The sequence below is a fragment of the Pleurodeles waltl genome, chromosome 12, assembly GCF_031143425.1.
Source record: "Pleurodeles waltl isolate 20211129_DDA chromosome 12, aPleWal1.hap1.20221129, whole genome shotgun sequence".
Taxonomy (NCBI): Eukaryota; Metazoa; Chordata; class Amphibia; order Caudata; family Salamandridae; genus Pleurodeles; species Pleurodeles waltl.
The window spans coordinates 684,038,923-684,054,393 of NC_090451.1; the positions used below are offsets into that span (position 1 = coordinate 684,038,923).

The 15,471-nt window shown below is 46.1% G+C and overlaps 1 protein-coding gene across 1 annotated transcript in view; it reads left to right on the plus strand.

Moving 5' to 3' along the window:
• DNAH2 (dynein axonemal heavy chain 2) overlaps positions 1–15,471 on the plus strand; it is a 1,666,550-nt gene that overhangs the window by 1,148,639 nt on the left and 502,440 nt on the right. The window contains exon 55 of the mRNA XM_069218683.1: positions 14,227–14,370. Coding sequence (XP_069074784.1) covers positions 14,227–14,370 — 144 coding nt within the window. The remainder of the gene's footprint in view (positions 1–14,226; positions 14,371–15,471) is intronic.

Consider the following 15,471-nt stretch of genomic DNA (forward strand, 5'->3'; position numbering starts at 1 on the left):
GGCAAGAGATTCTCAGCCATGTCGGCTATACCTGTCCGTGCAGCCAACTCTCTAGCGATTTTGGGTCGCTATGAACGTCAGATGTGGTCTGACATGAACGCCTTCCTAGAGCTCATTCCTGAGAGCAAGCAATCTTAGGCACGTAAAATTCTGCAGGAAGGAGAACGTACTTCAGAAGAGATCATTGACTTCGCTCTAGATATAGCCTCCACAGGCTTTCATCAGCTGGCAGGAGCAGCTGTACTGCACCGTCAGGGGTGGTTGAAAGCAACCTCTTTCAGGCCAGAGGTCCAGTTCAAGATATTAGATATGCTATATAACGGAGAATCTCTCTTCGGAAAGCATATAGATAATGCCTTACAGGCCATCAAAGCTGACACGGACACTGCTCGTTCTCTGGGTACTTTGCAGTACAGGAAACAGCCCTTACGGGGAGCAAGAGGTAGGGGTTTCTCTATGTTTCGTGGCTCCTACCATAGGCAGTACCAACAGCCTCAATATAGACCGGCCTATCAGCAGACTTACAGGCTACCATCCACAGGATCCTACATCAGGCATGGTGGGAGAAGGAAGCAGAGCTATTAAACCCCGGATCAACCTAGCAAACAATGATCCTTGTCTGGTACCGGCGACGCTTCCACAATTCCATCAAGTAGGAGCGAACATTTCGAACTACCTTTAAAATTGGAAAAACATAACATTGGGCAAATAGGTGCTGGATATAGTGGCTCAAGGTCATACGCTAGAATTTATACAAAAACCACCACACCATCCGCCAGGAAAATCGCAACCACTTCATCTTCGTTTGCTTCAGCAAGAGGTTTTCCTAATGCTGTCCAAAGGGGCGATAGAAGAGGTCCCTGTGCCACACAGAGAACTCGGATTCTATTCCCGGTTCTTTCTATTAAGGAAAAAGTCAGGGGAATAGAGACCAATCCTAGACCTCAGAAAGTTGAACAAGTTTCTAAGGAAGCAATCCTTCTTTATGGTCACACTGTTGGATATCCTGCACCTTCTGAACTCTGGAGATTATATGACATCGTTGGATCTCCAAAATGCCTATTTCCACATTCCGATACATTTAAAGCATAGCAAATATCTCCACTTCACTGTGGCCGGTGCCCACTATCAATTCAAAGTCCTCCTATTCGGTTTAAAGTCAGCGCCAAGAATCTTCACAAAATGTCTTGATCCGATAGCAGCTTTCCTCCCAAACAAGGGTTTTCAAGTCTTCCCATATCTGGACAACTGGCTGATAAAAGCTCCCTTATCACAGCTGGCATCCAAGGCTACCAACGCTTGCCTAGGACTATTTCACAATCTAGGTCTAACAGTAAACTTCTAAAAATCGTTCACTCTTCCGGCACGCAAAATAGTCTTTTTGGTTGCGGAACTCGACACCATCAAGAACAAGGCTTATCTCTCAAAGGCACATCAACAGAAGCTGACCAACATGGCTATCATGGTCTCAAAAAGAAGGTCAGTTTCAGTACGAACATTCAAGTCGCTCCTAGGCATGATTTCCTCATTAGTCACCTTAGTCCACCTAGCAAGGTTGAAAATGAGACCATTACAGGAGGAATTGCAGATACAATGGACCCAATTTCAAGGATCCTTTGAGGATTCAATCAATATTACACCAAGGATGGTGGAGACTCTGTGGTGGTGGTCCCAGACCAACCATCTCTCTCAGGGATTGACCTTTCTAACTCCAATGACAGATTTCATTATCACAACGGACGCTTCATTGGAGGGCTGGGGAGGTCATCTGCAAGACATGTGCATTCAAAGGAAATGGTCGACTGCACAGAGGAGACTGCACATAAATCTGCTAGAGTTAAAGGCAAAATTTATTACGCTCAAAGCGTTCCTTCCGTGGATTTCGGGATCTTCTGTGTTGGTCCGCACAGACAACACAACAAGCATGTTCTACGTCAACAAGCAGGGAGGAACGAGTTATCTTTCCCTCTCAAGGGAAGCTCAATCTCTGTGGGAATGGCTCACACTTCACAAGATTTGTCTGAGAGTGGAACACCTTCCAGGTGTCAACAACACCCTAGCGGACTCTCTCAGCAGGATGGACAACAACTGCCATGAATGGGAACTCGATCAGGCGGAACTGGACAGCATCTTTCTATGCTTGGGACGGCCAACCTCGGATCTGTTTGCCACCAATCATAACACCAAATGCCAATTTTACACCCGTCGATACCCACTCCCAGCGTCGTGGGGGAATGCTGTTTCGATGCGATGGTCTGGGATCTTTGCATACGCTTTTCCCCCCTTCCCATTAATTCCCAGGCTTCTGAAGAAGATGAAGTTGGAGGTTGCAAGCTCATAATCATAGCACCTAAGTGGCCCAGACAGTATTGGTATACGGAACTCCTTCTCCTGTCAGTGCCCAATCCCTTACGTCTCCCCTGCAAGCACAACCTTCTAACAAAGAGTCAAGGTCAGATATTTCATCCAGATCCAGCATCTCTCCAATTGCACGCATGGCTCCTGAATTCCATGAATTCCAGGGCATGATCATTGATTAAGAATGCAAAGTAATTTTGTCTAGGGCACGAGCTGACAGTACAATCAGGACTTACAGACTCAAATGGAAGAGGTTTTGTATCTGGTGCCATCAAAACAATCTACATCCATTAAAGGTCTTGCCAGAGCAAATTATATCATACCTTCTCACTCTATCAAGGGCTGGGCTTGGTCATGCATCTGTAAAGGTCCATTTGGCTGCTATATCATCTTATAGACTCTCTGCGGATACGCCCTCCCTTGGTTCATCCAGGCTAATCAAACAGTCTATGAAGGGTCTATTTCGCACTTTCCCTCTGATGCGACCACCTCTGCCCCAATGGCATTTAAACTTAGTTCTTTCACAATTGACAAAAGCCCCGTTCGAACCTATTCACAGAGTGGAGCTGAAATACATTACATGGAAGATAGCAACTCTACTTGCTCTTACGTCCACGAGAAGAGTCAGTGATATACAGGTCTTTACCCCTAAGGAACCCTACCTTATGTTTTCAGACGACTTTGTTCTTCTTAGAAGAAATCCGAGGTACATTCCTAAGGTGCCTTCATCTTTTTATTTGAATGAACCAGTGATATTAAGAACCTTCTTCCCGAATCCGTCAATGGTGGCGGAAAGGACTCTCCCCACACTGGATATCAAACGATGCTTAAAGTTCTACCTTCAGCATACTAAACAGCTCCAGAAGACTTACCAGCTGTTCGTCTCATATGCCCAAGGCTGTCAGGGTACAAGTCATTAAGGCTACGACGGCTCGTTGGATTGCAGCCGCCATTCAGTTTTGCCACACAAAAGTTGGAAAACCATTAACTTGCCGTCCGAAAGCCCACACTACAAGAGCAATTTCCACATGGGCTGCTCTATTTCAAGGGATAGCCTTGGAAAAGAAATGTCAGGCTGCAACGTGGAAGACTGCGCATTCTTTCACGCAGCATTACTGTTTGGAATCAACACAAAGAACTGATTCCCTTGTTGGGCAGGCGGTCCTACGTCATCTTTTTCATTGAGGTGAGATTTTTCCTTTAATGTGACCAATTCCTGTAAATGTTGCCTTTGACCTGCGCTGTGCATTTCTACAAGTGTATGCTTCCCGCCCACTGCGCGCACAGCCCGCCGCAGTCCTAGTGTGGAGATTGCTGTCGCTGTTCACTGAAAGGTCACCTGCCACTGCGATTGACAGTTTTCATTTAAAGGCCTCTGAGGCCCTGTCTTCCTTCCGCTGTCTTAAATGTCATTCATGAGACCGGAATCAAAGCAATGTAATTATGGAAGGGTTAGGCACAGAGACCTCCTGTCTCTGCCGACAGGCGCGGCATCTGAAGAGCAGAGAATGTGCATGGAGAAAGGGTCATTCACCTGCACTTCTTCAATTGGATGGAGAGCCTGGGATGTGTGCGTCTGTCTTCTCCTCGTCCACCTTGGTGGTGCGTCCAGAGGACTTGTGGAGTCATCAGTGTGAGGCTTAGATAGGGCTGGTCCTCAGACTGTCAGTGCAGAAGCCACAATATGAGTTCCTTCCATGACAGATGTACACACAGGCCCTGAGGAAGGAGTTCGCACGGGTATCGGAATTACCTGACGCACTCTCTGTCAAAGCCAAGACTCTTTGGAAGATGCCACCACTGGAGAACCATATAACATGAATCCAGTCTCCCTCAGACATTAGCTGGCATCTTTGCTCGTGAAAGACTGAAAGCCCAGGGTTTCTGCTAGCCCGACGGTGTACTTGTCGACCTAGACCTCCAACAGTGGCGTCACCTTGCTGTACAGGCCAGTGCTCCGAGGTATGGCTCCGTGCTTGCACATTCCGCCTTCTAGCTGCTTGTACTGGGTAAAGCTCGCTCGCCTGGTCCGTCCTTCCTGTATGGGGGGATTTCCATTCCCACCCTTGCCTCCGCGGCCGAGTGCACGCCTCTCTCAGCTGCTGCTGTTGAAACATCTCTCGCTAATCAAACGCCCGATGTGGAAGGCACAGGCCTGTGAATGCAAAGGCCCGTGCAGCAAGCATTCAGGGCGTGAACGGTTAATAACCTGTGTTTGCTCAAATTGTGACGCGCGCTTATATTTCTTTCGTTTCGTTTATTTCCATAAGCTAAGATAACCAAAATGTTTGGGGGATATTAACGGTGAACATTTTAAAGGAGGGGAACCAAAGTCCGTGTCCAACAGTGAGAGGGCGCAGGAGGGTGGCTAAAGGGTAAAAATCTAAGTTTCGAAGAGGGAGAAGGCAGAGGCAACACACCAATGGCGAGTTATGGACAATACAGAGATGACAAGGTTGTACATTTAGGCAAGGCATTCTTTACAGTGTATTTACAGTTACTCTACTGACAGTAGTTTTTTTTTAACCATCCTGCTGTTCAGCTACACACGCCCTCCCGTTCCGATTGTATCTTTGTTGCTGAAGTTTGTCAGTTTTTCAGCTTTTCTCTTTTTTTCTCACAGTGTAGCCCTTTCAAACCAGCCACTGTAAGTCTCCCTTGGCGTTCTCCAATAAGCTTAGTTTTCCATATTTCTTCTTACTCAATAATTTACTGGAGGTGATGCTTTTTCCTTCTGGTTTCCACGACGTACAGCGCAGACGCCAATGAAGTCCTAATTGTGAAATACCAACAGCTTTTGATGGCAAAGGCGACAGGAATTGGTATAAGCACACACAATGTACTCTGCAGCCTTCTTTCAGTCAAATGAAAACACATATATTTACAGTCTCCTGCTATGGGATTCAACTACTTCAGACAGAACCTAGGTATGTTATTCTGTTATCGTATGTGCGATGATGACGCCTATTTTAAGGGTTCACAGTGCTCTACCGAGCAGCTACAGGGACATTCTGCTTGCCCTATGCTTCTGAAATTTGTAAATGATGGAACACGTTAGTCGTCTTGGTGTCACATGTCGTTCGGAAGTTGAACCATTCCACAGTAACTGTCAATGGCTTAGCCATGAGCATGCCAACATATTGGAAGGGAACGAGCCTGCATCGCATGTGCTGCGATCTCGCTTGGTAGAAGTCGAGGGCTTTGCATAATATCGACCCTGTCACACAGTTAATTGCACTTTTTCCGGTTACGTCCATAATTTCACTTTTGCCGATAGGTTTCATTAGGAGTGAACTGTAGCAGCACGATCGCGCTGTTTTTTATTTCAGCTTATATATAGATCTCCATGTATGTAGAGACTCAGCGCCAAACATGACTATCACGCTTAGTGCCCCACATCAGGACAGGAATATAGAAGGCTTATTTCCTGGTCACGAATAAAATAAATACAACTGTTACAGCGTGTGATGGCCCGCCTCTGGTTTCGGTTTAGACATTCACTCAGGGAGCCAATAACTCTCACGGCGGCGGTGGCACTTTTACTTTTCATTTTTTAACAACCGGTGGACGGCGGCACCTCTATCTCTCTTGTAGCTTTGGGGGGGGGGGGGGCCTAGTGGAGCGGCTCTTATTGGATTGCATTGTTCATTGTAGTTTCAGAAAAGGGTCGTGTCTGTTTCAGAAGACTGTCCTCTCGCCCGCTGAAAAATAGGAGCACTTATTTACTTTCACATCGTGCCTTCTTATAATGAGCCCCGAAATATAAACAAATATTATATTTACTACCAATTAAAATAGTCATGAATGAGAAAAACAAAAACTAACATCCCGGCACTCTCAAGTTGCAGCAATTATTTATTGTTCCACTCATTTCGTTTAGGGAATGTCAGTGACTGGATCCAGTTATAGAAGTGCGAGGGTGCAGTGCCACCGGTCGCCTGTAGATGTCCCTGGAGACACAGCAGCACAAGCTCCAGTATGAAGTACCATTACCATGGTTTATGTGGCAAGAAAAGTCCGGTTAGGAGTTTACAACGCTATTTGCTCTAACACGAGCAAACACTAGACCCGTTGCATTGTAAATGCTTGATTCCTTTCTACACGTTAGGCACTGCTTAAAACCCAGGCAGACATTTATTATTAATCTGAAAGCGGCGGGAGCACCTTCAGAAGTAGTGTCTCCTCCAGGAACTCGTGCATGAGGTAGTCATAGGTTAGCCCTCGGTTGTGCGATGTCATTATTTGAGTAACTTGTTTAGCTTCTGATTCCAAGGCTGCTAAGGAAGTACAGAAGGCTAGCCGTGTTCTAGAATCATGTGTAAGTTATGTTACAGTTTAAACATTCTCAACATCCTTTTGAGTGTCTCAAGAGATCCTACTGTTTTATGTAATATTCTTTCGTTTGCTTTTTTTGGAATCAAAACTAATACAAAAAAACTTATCCTTGAGCGACACTCCTGTTCCAAGTCTGTGGAGTTTTTTTCATGCATTATGGCCACTTTGTGGCATGTTACCGTTCTTAAGGATACCTTAAACCAGCCTACCTAGTTAGGACTCTCCAGTAACCAGAGACGGCTTCCCAGTTTGTGTTCAACAATAGCTCCCTATATATCTGTAATTTGAGACCCAGTTCACGTATGGGGGTAGGTAATGTGTTTGATCCACATTAACTGCAACAGCAACTCGGGGCCTTTGCCTCCCCACCTTGATGCCAGAGCTCCTGGAGTAACTCAGTCACACTACCAGACAAGTTCTCGCCTCAGGGATTGCTTTGGATGAGCCCTTGTTTCTGGCGTACTGGTACTGCTGGAACAGTCCTGATTGATACAACTGATTGACTCAAGTGTACTGATTCAAGTAGCACAGCCCTGATTGACTCAGGTGTACTAATACGGCTGGCACAGTCCTGACTGATACAACTGATTGACTGTGGTGTGCTGTTTCAGGTAGCACAGCTCTATCTGACTCATATGTACTGATATGGCTGGCACAGCCATGATTGACATAAGCATACTGATATTTACAGCACAGTCCTGATTGAGGCATTGTGATACATCTGGCACAACCATGACTGACTCCGGTGTACTTATTCAGCTAGCACAGTACTGCTTGATTCAGGTGTACTGATAGGGCAGGCCCGGCCATGATTAATGTAATCGTACTGACAGTGCAGGTGCAATCCTGTTTGACTCAGGTGAACTGCTAAAGCTGGCACAGTCCTCATGGGCGCAGGCATGCTGATATGGCTTGTACTGTGGGCATAGTACTGGTTGACACAGTTGTAGTGATATGACTGGCACAGTCTTAATTGACTTAAGTGTACTGTTACAGTGGGTACAGTATCAATTGACTTAAACATACTGATAGAATGGGAACAGTCTTGACTTGCTCAGGAACACTGAGGCAGGTGGCAGAGTCTAGTTTGCACTAAGTGTACTGATTTGGCTGACACAGACTTGATTGACTCAGGTGTGGTAATATGCTTGTCACAGCCCTGATTGAACCAGTAGCGCTCAAAAGATTGACACGCTCCTGATTTATTCAGACATACCTATACAGCTGGCACAGTCCAGAATGGCTCCGGCATACCAAGACATCTGGCATAGTCCTGATTTATAATGCTACTTATATATCTGATAGAGACATCTATCCACAGATTTCTTACTTTAGAATTTCCCCAGGCGTTAGACTGGATCCTGAATTTTTTTCTTGTGCAGTACCCCTGCGCGCTGTCGATGGCTTTATTCGGTTCTCTGCAGTGTTGTACTCACCGTAGTGATGTCATGGCCACCTATGTAGACACCACCTTGGTGGGTGGGCATCAGTTCTTTTCTTTCAGTGACAGTTAGCGCAGATACGTGTCGGTTTTTGACAGAATTTTGTTTGACATTTTCTCAAAGTCTTTTTTGAGCGATGTCTCAAGTGCGATCATGATTCCAAGTGGTGCTTGGACTGCCGGGCCATGGCACAAAACCTTTGAGGAAGCGGTTCGTGAATCTGCTAGCGCCTTGGCAGGTAATACATCAAAGTTCTCAGACCCATTCGAGGGGAAGGTTGCGGGACAACTCCAGGAGCCCCTAGTCCTCTTCGTCCCACTCCAAGTGCTCGGGACACTCTGGGACGAGGCACAACAAGCGCAAGAAGTCGACTTCTCCTGGCCTATCAGCTGATGTGACGAGTATGGAACATCAGCGTTCCTGGCAATGTTCTGCGGAGCCATCGCCTGCATCGACTTTCTGCCACCCTTTGTTTTCTGGAGCCAAAGTGACCCCTGCCAGGTAAGGGAGTGGGTAAGGCCACGTGGAGTCGGAGGGGGCCCCATTAGGTTCTCTGCTGGTGGCTTCAGCCACAGCTCCGATGGGCCCCTGTGGAGCCCATCTTGGATCTGGACTGACATCGGTCATGCTACTGTGACCTTCACCGATGTCAAAGCTACGGGGAAAATTGGGAGCTCCAGTCCTATTCTGATCTCAGATGATTTGAAGTCAGAATGGCATCGATCGACGTTGATTTCCACACTGACAGGACTCATAGGTCCTAGGTTGCCGCCTGAGCCATATTTTGAAGGGCTAGGCATGGGAGAGGATTTGGATGGGTCAATGGACCCTTTAGAATACCAGTTGGAGACATCTTTGGACTGATGTAAGGAACTGGGAGAAGCCAGCAGTCTGGATACTGGCTTGCTCTCTCCCCCTACCATGGTTTCTTTTTATTCTTTTCCTTGCCCAGCAGGGCTTTGCTCTGGGTATGCGTAAGGGATATCTTTATGCTCTGTCTGCCTTCCTGCGGCTACCTGGCCAACCATCTCTTTTTAAGTCTTCGAACTAGATTTCTTAAGGAACGTGTACATGTGTTTCCCCCTTCGTCCTTCATTATGCCTCAGTAGTATCCAAATCTAGTTCTACCCTTTCTGATGTGTACTTCCTTTAAGCTTCTGGATAATTGCCCCTCCAGCTGCTCACCATTGAGACAGCCTTTTTAGTGTCAATAACATCTGCCCGGTTGGTGAGTGAGCTGCAGGCTGTGTCATCCAAACCTCCATTCCTGTCTGGGTTCCCAGACAAACTGGTGCTTCGCACTAGGGCCTCTTTCCCCCGAAAGTGGTGACTCCATTCCATGTGGACCAGTCAATCACCCTGCCCACCTTTTATGCTCCTTCACATCCCTCTAAAGAAGAGGATCGACTCCACCATCTAGACCCAAAAAGAGTGTTGTTGTTCTAAACTGACTGCACACAAGAGTTCCAGGGGGACAACCAATTCTTCATGGGGTATGATGGAGCAAAGGAAGGTCAGGCAGTACAGAGGCAAACCATTTGGCGCGGGTCATTCTCTGTATGAAGATCTGCTATGCTTCGGCTAAAAAGCAGCTTCTTGAGGGCATGAGGGTCCATTTCACAAGAGGAAAAGCTGAGACCATTGTGTTAGCACATGGAGTCCCAGTCTTGGACATCTGCCTACAGCAGTGTGGATATCCCTGCACACATTTATTGAACACTACTGCCTGGACAGTCAGGTTTGCAGGGATGGGCATTTCGCCCGTTCGGTCCTGCAGGACCTTGTAGTATAGTAAATTTGACAACAGCCCACGGTCAGGGATGGTATTGCTTGGGTATTTATTCTAAGGTAAGGAATCTGCATCTAGATGTGTCTATCTGATGAACAAGTTACTTACCCTCGGTAATCCATTATCTGGTAGCGACAAAATCTAGATGCAGATTCCTTATCAACCCACTCATTCCTCACCGGTCTTTGGGCAAATTTCTATGGTTATGGATGATCCCTTCGAGGGCCCTAGTTTGGACACACCAAAGTCAGTGAACTTCGTTGGTCTGCGCTCCTGGCGTGGAAAGTTATGAAAGGGTAACTGACGCTAGCGTGCCACAAATGACGCTTATATAGGTGACCACAACATCACTATGGTGCATACGACTAAACTAAGCCACCAGCCGGCTCGCAGGGTTACTGCTCAAGAAAGATTTCCCGGATCCAATCATCCGTCTGGGGAAATTCAACGGTAAGGAATCTGCATCTGAATATTGTGGCTACCTCATAATGTGTTACCAAAAGGTAAGTAACTTGTTCGACTGGCACAATCCTGTTTGACTCTGCTGTACAAATAGGTCTACTGAACTGACAGGAACAATCCTGATTGACTCAACTTTACTGATAAAGCTGACACAGTCCTGATTTACTAAGGCATCCTTATACAGCTGTCATAGTTCTGATTGATTCAAGTACCCTTATAAGTCTGGCATAGTCCTGAATGACCCAGGTGCCGTGAATCTGCTGGCATAGTCCAGACTGACTTAGTTGTACTTATTTGGCTGGCACAGTTCAGAGTTACTCAGTAATAATGACAGATCTGGCCTTAATGCTTATTTTGATGTGCATTATTATAACTGCCCAATCTTTCAAATGAATAATTAAAGCCCTTTTCGTTTTAAATATAAGAGCTCTTACTGCATGTAGGGAGCTGGGTTCTGGTTGCAGTACTCCCCCCACCCCCCCCCTCCCCATTTTGCCTGTTTTTTAGATGCAACTTTGAAGTGCACTGGGTTCCTGCTAGCCAGGTCCCCAGTGCCAGTGTCCCTTCCCTAAAACAAGACACCTGGTCACTTGATCCCCAAGTGACCAGGCCCTTCAGCCACCTGTAAGGTAAGTCCCTAGTAAATGGTACTCCTGGTACTAAGGGCATGGGTATTGAAGGGGGATCGTCAGAGCTGCAGCACAACTTGGGCCACTCTGAGGGACCCAACACCAAACTTATGCAGACTGCCATTGCAGGGTGCGTGACATGGTGCTCCCAAAACTGCAAATAAAACATTGCACACAGCCTGTGTGCATGTCCCCTAAACACTGCATGTAATATATGTAAGTCACCCCTCTAGCAGGCCTTCCAGCCCCAAGGCAGGGTGCATTATATTACATGTGATGGCATATCTGCATGAGCAGATATGCCCCTGCTATGTCTTTGTCGATTCTCAGACATAATAAGTGACCAGGGAAGCCATTTCAAATGCATGTGCTGGACACTGGTCATTACAAGTTTCCCAGCTACATGATGGCTTCTCTGAATGTGTGGATGTTTGATATCAAACATCTCAGATTAATAAACCCTCACTGAGCCAGGGAGGGGTGTATTAGTAACTGCAACCAGAGGGCACCTTAGAACTGCCCCCTGTTAATCAACAAGCTACTGTGGGTTGACTGACTGGTCCTGACCAGTTCAGCCACCACAGACGCATATCTGACCAGTTCAGCCACCACAGACGCATATCTGATATGCGTCTGTGGTGGCTGAACTGGTCAGGACCAGTCAGTCAACCCACTAGAGCTTGTTGATTAACAGGGGGCAGTTCTAAGGTGCCCAGAAGTGACCATTACATCCGACATCCACAACCAAGGGAATCTGGTTCCAGCGCGGGTCCCAGCTGCCCATAGACCGAGTCAAGTGTGGTTTCACCCATCTTGGACTCACCTGAGGTGCCTGCAGCTTTGGCGTGCAGGCCCCCTCTCCCGAAGCCTTGTGGTGAGAGGAAACCTGACATCTCCAACAATCACTGCATCTGTCGCCCCTGCTACCATCTGAGATAGGTCACTGGTGACAATGACACCCCCCAGCTCCTAAGAGCTCGATGAAGAGTAGGAACTGGACCCTCCACCACTTGAAAGAGTGGAGCCTGTACCCCAAGTGTCTAGGACACCCCTCTCTAATGAGGATGGCTCAGGTTCCTCAAGGTCCAGAGTAAGGCTCTCTAAAAAGGAGATTAGCTAGGAGAATTGCCCTGGAAGACCGATCCTGGCAACATAGAAGGAAAGAAAAGAGATGAGTTTAACACCCATGAATGGTGTTAGAAATGTTATAACTAAGGATAGACTAGAGCACGTTGACCCTAAAATTCCCAATGGGATTGTCCCCAAATATGAGGAAGGTGATGATATCATCAAATGTTTCCCAGCCTATGAGAGGACCTGTGTTGCCAGATAACTTGACAAAAAACACTGGGGCTCTCTCCTTTGGGAAATGTGCGCATCAAAGTGTAGAGATAGACTCCTGACACTGAATGAGGCAGATGCTTAGTCCTATGACATCATGATGGACACCCTGATTGAGGGTTTTGGACTTACCACAGAAGAATATCGAATCCGGTTCAGGGAGACTCTGAAAATCACGAGTCAGTCCTGGGTTGATTCTGTGGACCTTTCAGTAAAAACATTAGGTGGTTGGTTAAAGGGAAGTCAGGTGCAAGATTATGATTGGCCATATAGTTTGATTATGAAGGAACACCTATTAGGTAACTGTACTTCTGAGAAGTTGCATCAGTATGGATCTGGGGCCAGTCTCTCCCCAAGAGCTGGAGAGGAAGGCTGATCATTGGCTTAGAACTAGGGTGTCCAAGACCAAATATGGAGGGGGTAACCGCAGGGAAGCCCCCAAGAGAAAAAGGTGGACAACCCTAAGAAAAGAAAAGGAGTCTTCTGTAGGCCCCCAAAATTTTGTTCTGAAGTGGGGGTCTCAAGACACCTCACAAAACAAAAGTGGGAACTAGGGCAATAACTGGGATGCTACTAAGGCTTGGCGCTTTTACTGTAACCAGTCAGGACACCTAACAATGGACAATGTCTATCCTAACAACAAACCCCTAGGGGTTGCCAGTGTAGCCTTAGAGGATGATTCCTCAGATGAGGAGGTCCTCTTAGCCTTTAACTGAAAAGTGGGGTCAACATGTGAGTTGGAGATTCCACAGGGGAGTAAACAATTCCAATTCCACCACTTACTGGTGAATGGAATCCCAACCACTGCCCTGAGATATACCTGTGCCAGACTCCATCTGAGGTGGGTCACTCATATATAAAAAGAAGTGTTAGTTTTATAAAGTGGTCTCAGATTTATTTTTTGAGTGTCTCATTTATTGCCTCTGTGAGTACAACAAATGCTTAGCACTACCCTCTGATAAGCCTCACTGCATGCCCGCACTACCACAAATAGAGCATTAGTCCTATCTACTTACGTCTCTGCAATACCAATTGGGGATCCACTGGATTCTCTGCACAGCTTACTTCTTTTTTGTGCACCATATATAGAGCCAGCTTTCTACACTCTAGAGCTAAGTTTGGTCTAATGTATATTATTTTAAAGTGTATTCAGGAAGCAGGATTTTAGTGTCCTCTTCTGGTATCCAACCGCTCCAGACTTTGGCTTTCTACGTGCTCGAGACTATTGATCAGTTCTAGCTGACGCTGTTGAACTTGACCACATCTAGTAGTTTGATGCCAGTGGATGGTTCTAATATATACTAGTCTGTGGCTGTCTCAAAAGTGAATCAAGACTGAATCCATTAGTATATGCAGTTTATTCATCATGAACGTCTGTGCGGTTAGTAGGCTTGTGTTTTCCTTTGTGAATTCCTTGTTTCAGATCCCACCACTATCCTTCATTCTTGGGTCAGTCAGATGATTTGAGTGTTGAACTCTACATATTCTGTGATGGGCTTTGGGGTTATATTTCTTGAAGTCTAGGTAGCACAAACTGAAGCAGAGGATCTTCAAGGCGTTATTACAATAGGTGAAAAGGGCTCTTTGGTGTGGTTGAAGGCACTGTTTGTTGTGGAAGAAGGGAAAAAGGAGGTCCATTCATAAGATTTTTTTTTAGTGGAATTGAGCTGGTTAGTGTACCAGTAATACTTATAGTTACTCAGTATCAGCACAGTAGATTGGCACTGGTATAACAAACTAGAAAGTCCATATTGTCTCTTATATTGTTGTGGTGACATATTGAATATGCCATTGAATGACTTGAAATGTATCCTAACCTAATTTGAAATTGTGCTCACCTGTGCCCTGCTGTGTTCTTCCCCTCGCCAAGGTGACTTCATACGCCCAGTGTACGAAGACCTGACCGATTTCAAAGCCCTGAAGATCTACATGGAGAACCAACTCAGTGATCTCAACAGCAGACCTGGGGTGGTTCCAATGAATCTGGTTCTCTTCCGCGATGCCATTGAACACGGTGAGCAATCTGTTTTTGTGCTTTGTTTCTTCTACACCATGGCTGTATGCTTACAGTGCAATGGTGTTAAACGCCATTATCTGTGTTGCATCTCTGGCATCTTGGAGGTCAAAAGCTGGGCATGAGTAATGATTCCTAATAACATTGTGATGGTCTCTTCCATTGCTCATGTCTGGATGTTTGTGGTATTTCTTGATAAAAAATAATCTAAGTCTACATTCTGCTGCATATGCGTCTTCAAGGTGATTCATCTTCTTTGATGCATTCAGATATCTGGCAGAATCTGATATATTTTCAGTAGTTGCAGTAGTTGTTTAAGTGCAATGGCATTTCTACTCATGCATTTGGGACTGCCTCATGTCCAGGACATCAGATACAAAAGCTAGGATCTATGTGCATCTGTTGTTTTGTCATTTGTTGTTGCCATTTTCAAAAATATTCAACCTTCTTTCAAGGTCATGTCAGCCCCTAACACAGGGTAAAAGCCCTCTTCTAAATGCAGGAACCACATGTTGTTTGTTAGTTCCTAATGACACTGCAGGACCACTTTAGACAGGGCGATATCATCAAGCAAAATACTGCTTTATTGAATCACGATTGGCCAGATGTTCCTGTATCCAGATTAGTCAAGTGTGGGAGCACTGGACCTCACTTAACCTGTCAGAATTTTAGGCCCGAGTTTGGGCTGCAAAAGCAGTCAGCCCCAGCCTCCATGCTGCCACTCCGCCAGCATGCATGCCACACTGCCGACCCTCAGCCTGCCCTGTCCCCTTCTGCCCTCCTTAGCCCTCTTTCCCCTTTATCACCACGCACTGGCTCCTCCATTTCCATCTACCAGCTTGTAGGAGGTGAAAGGTCGGTGTGTTAATCTACTGAGAATAGGGAATACAGTGCAGAATGTGACTCAGAATGTTGGGTATAGATTGGTATTACCCCATCCATGGCCATTACTATGTCATTGTGTGGTTGGGGGTAGGATGCTAACTCACAGCATCAGATTTTATGGGTGCAGAGTTTTCACCTTTCTAGTATCCAGCATCTTGTAATCAATATGCATAGATTGATTTTGGATCATGATAGTTTTCCTTTGGCAATGGGCAT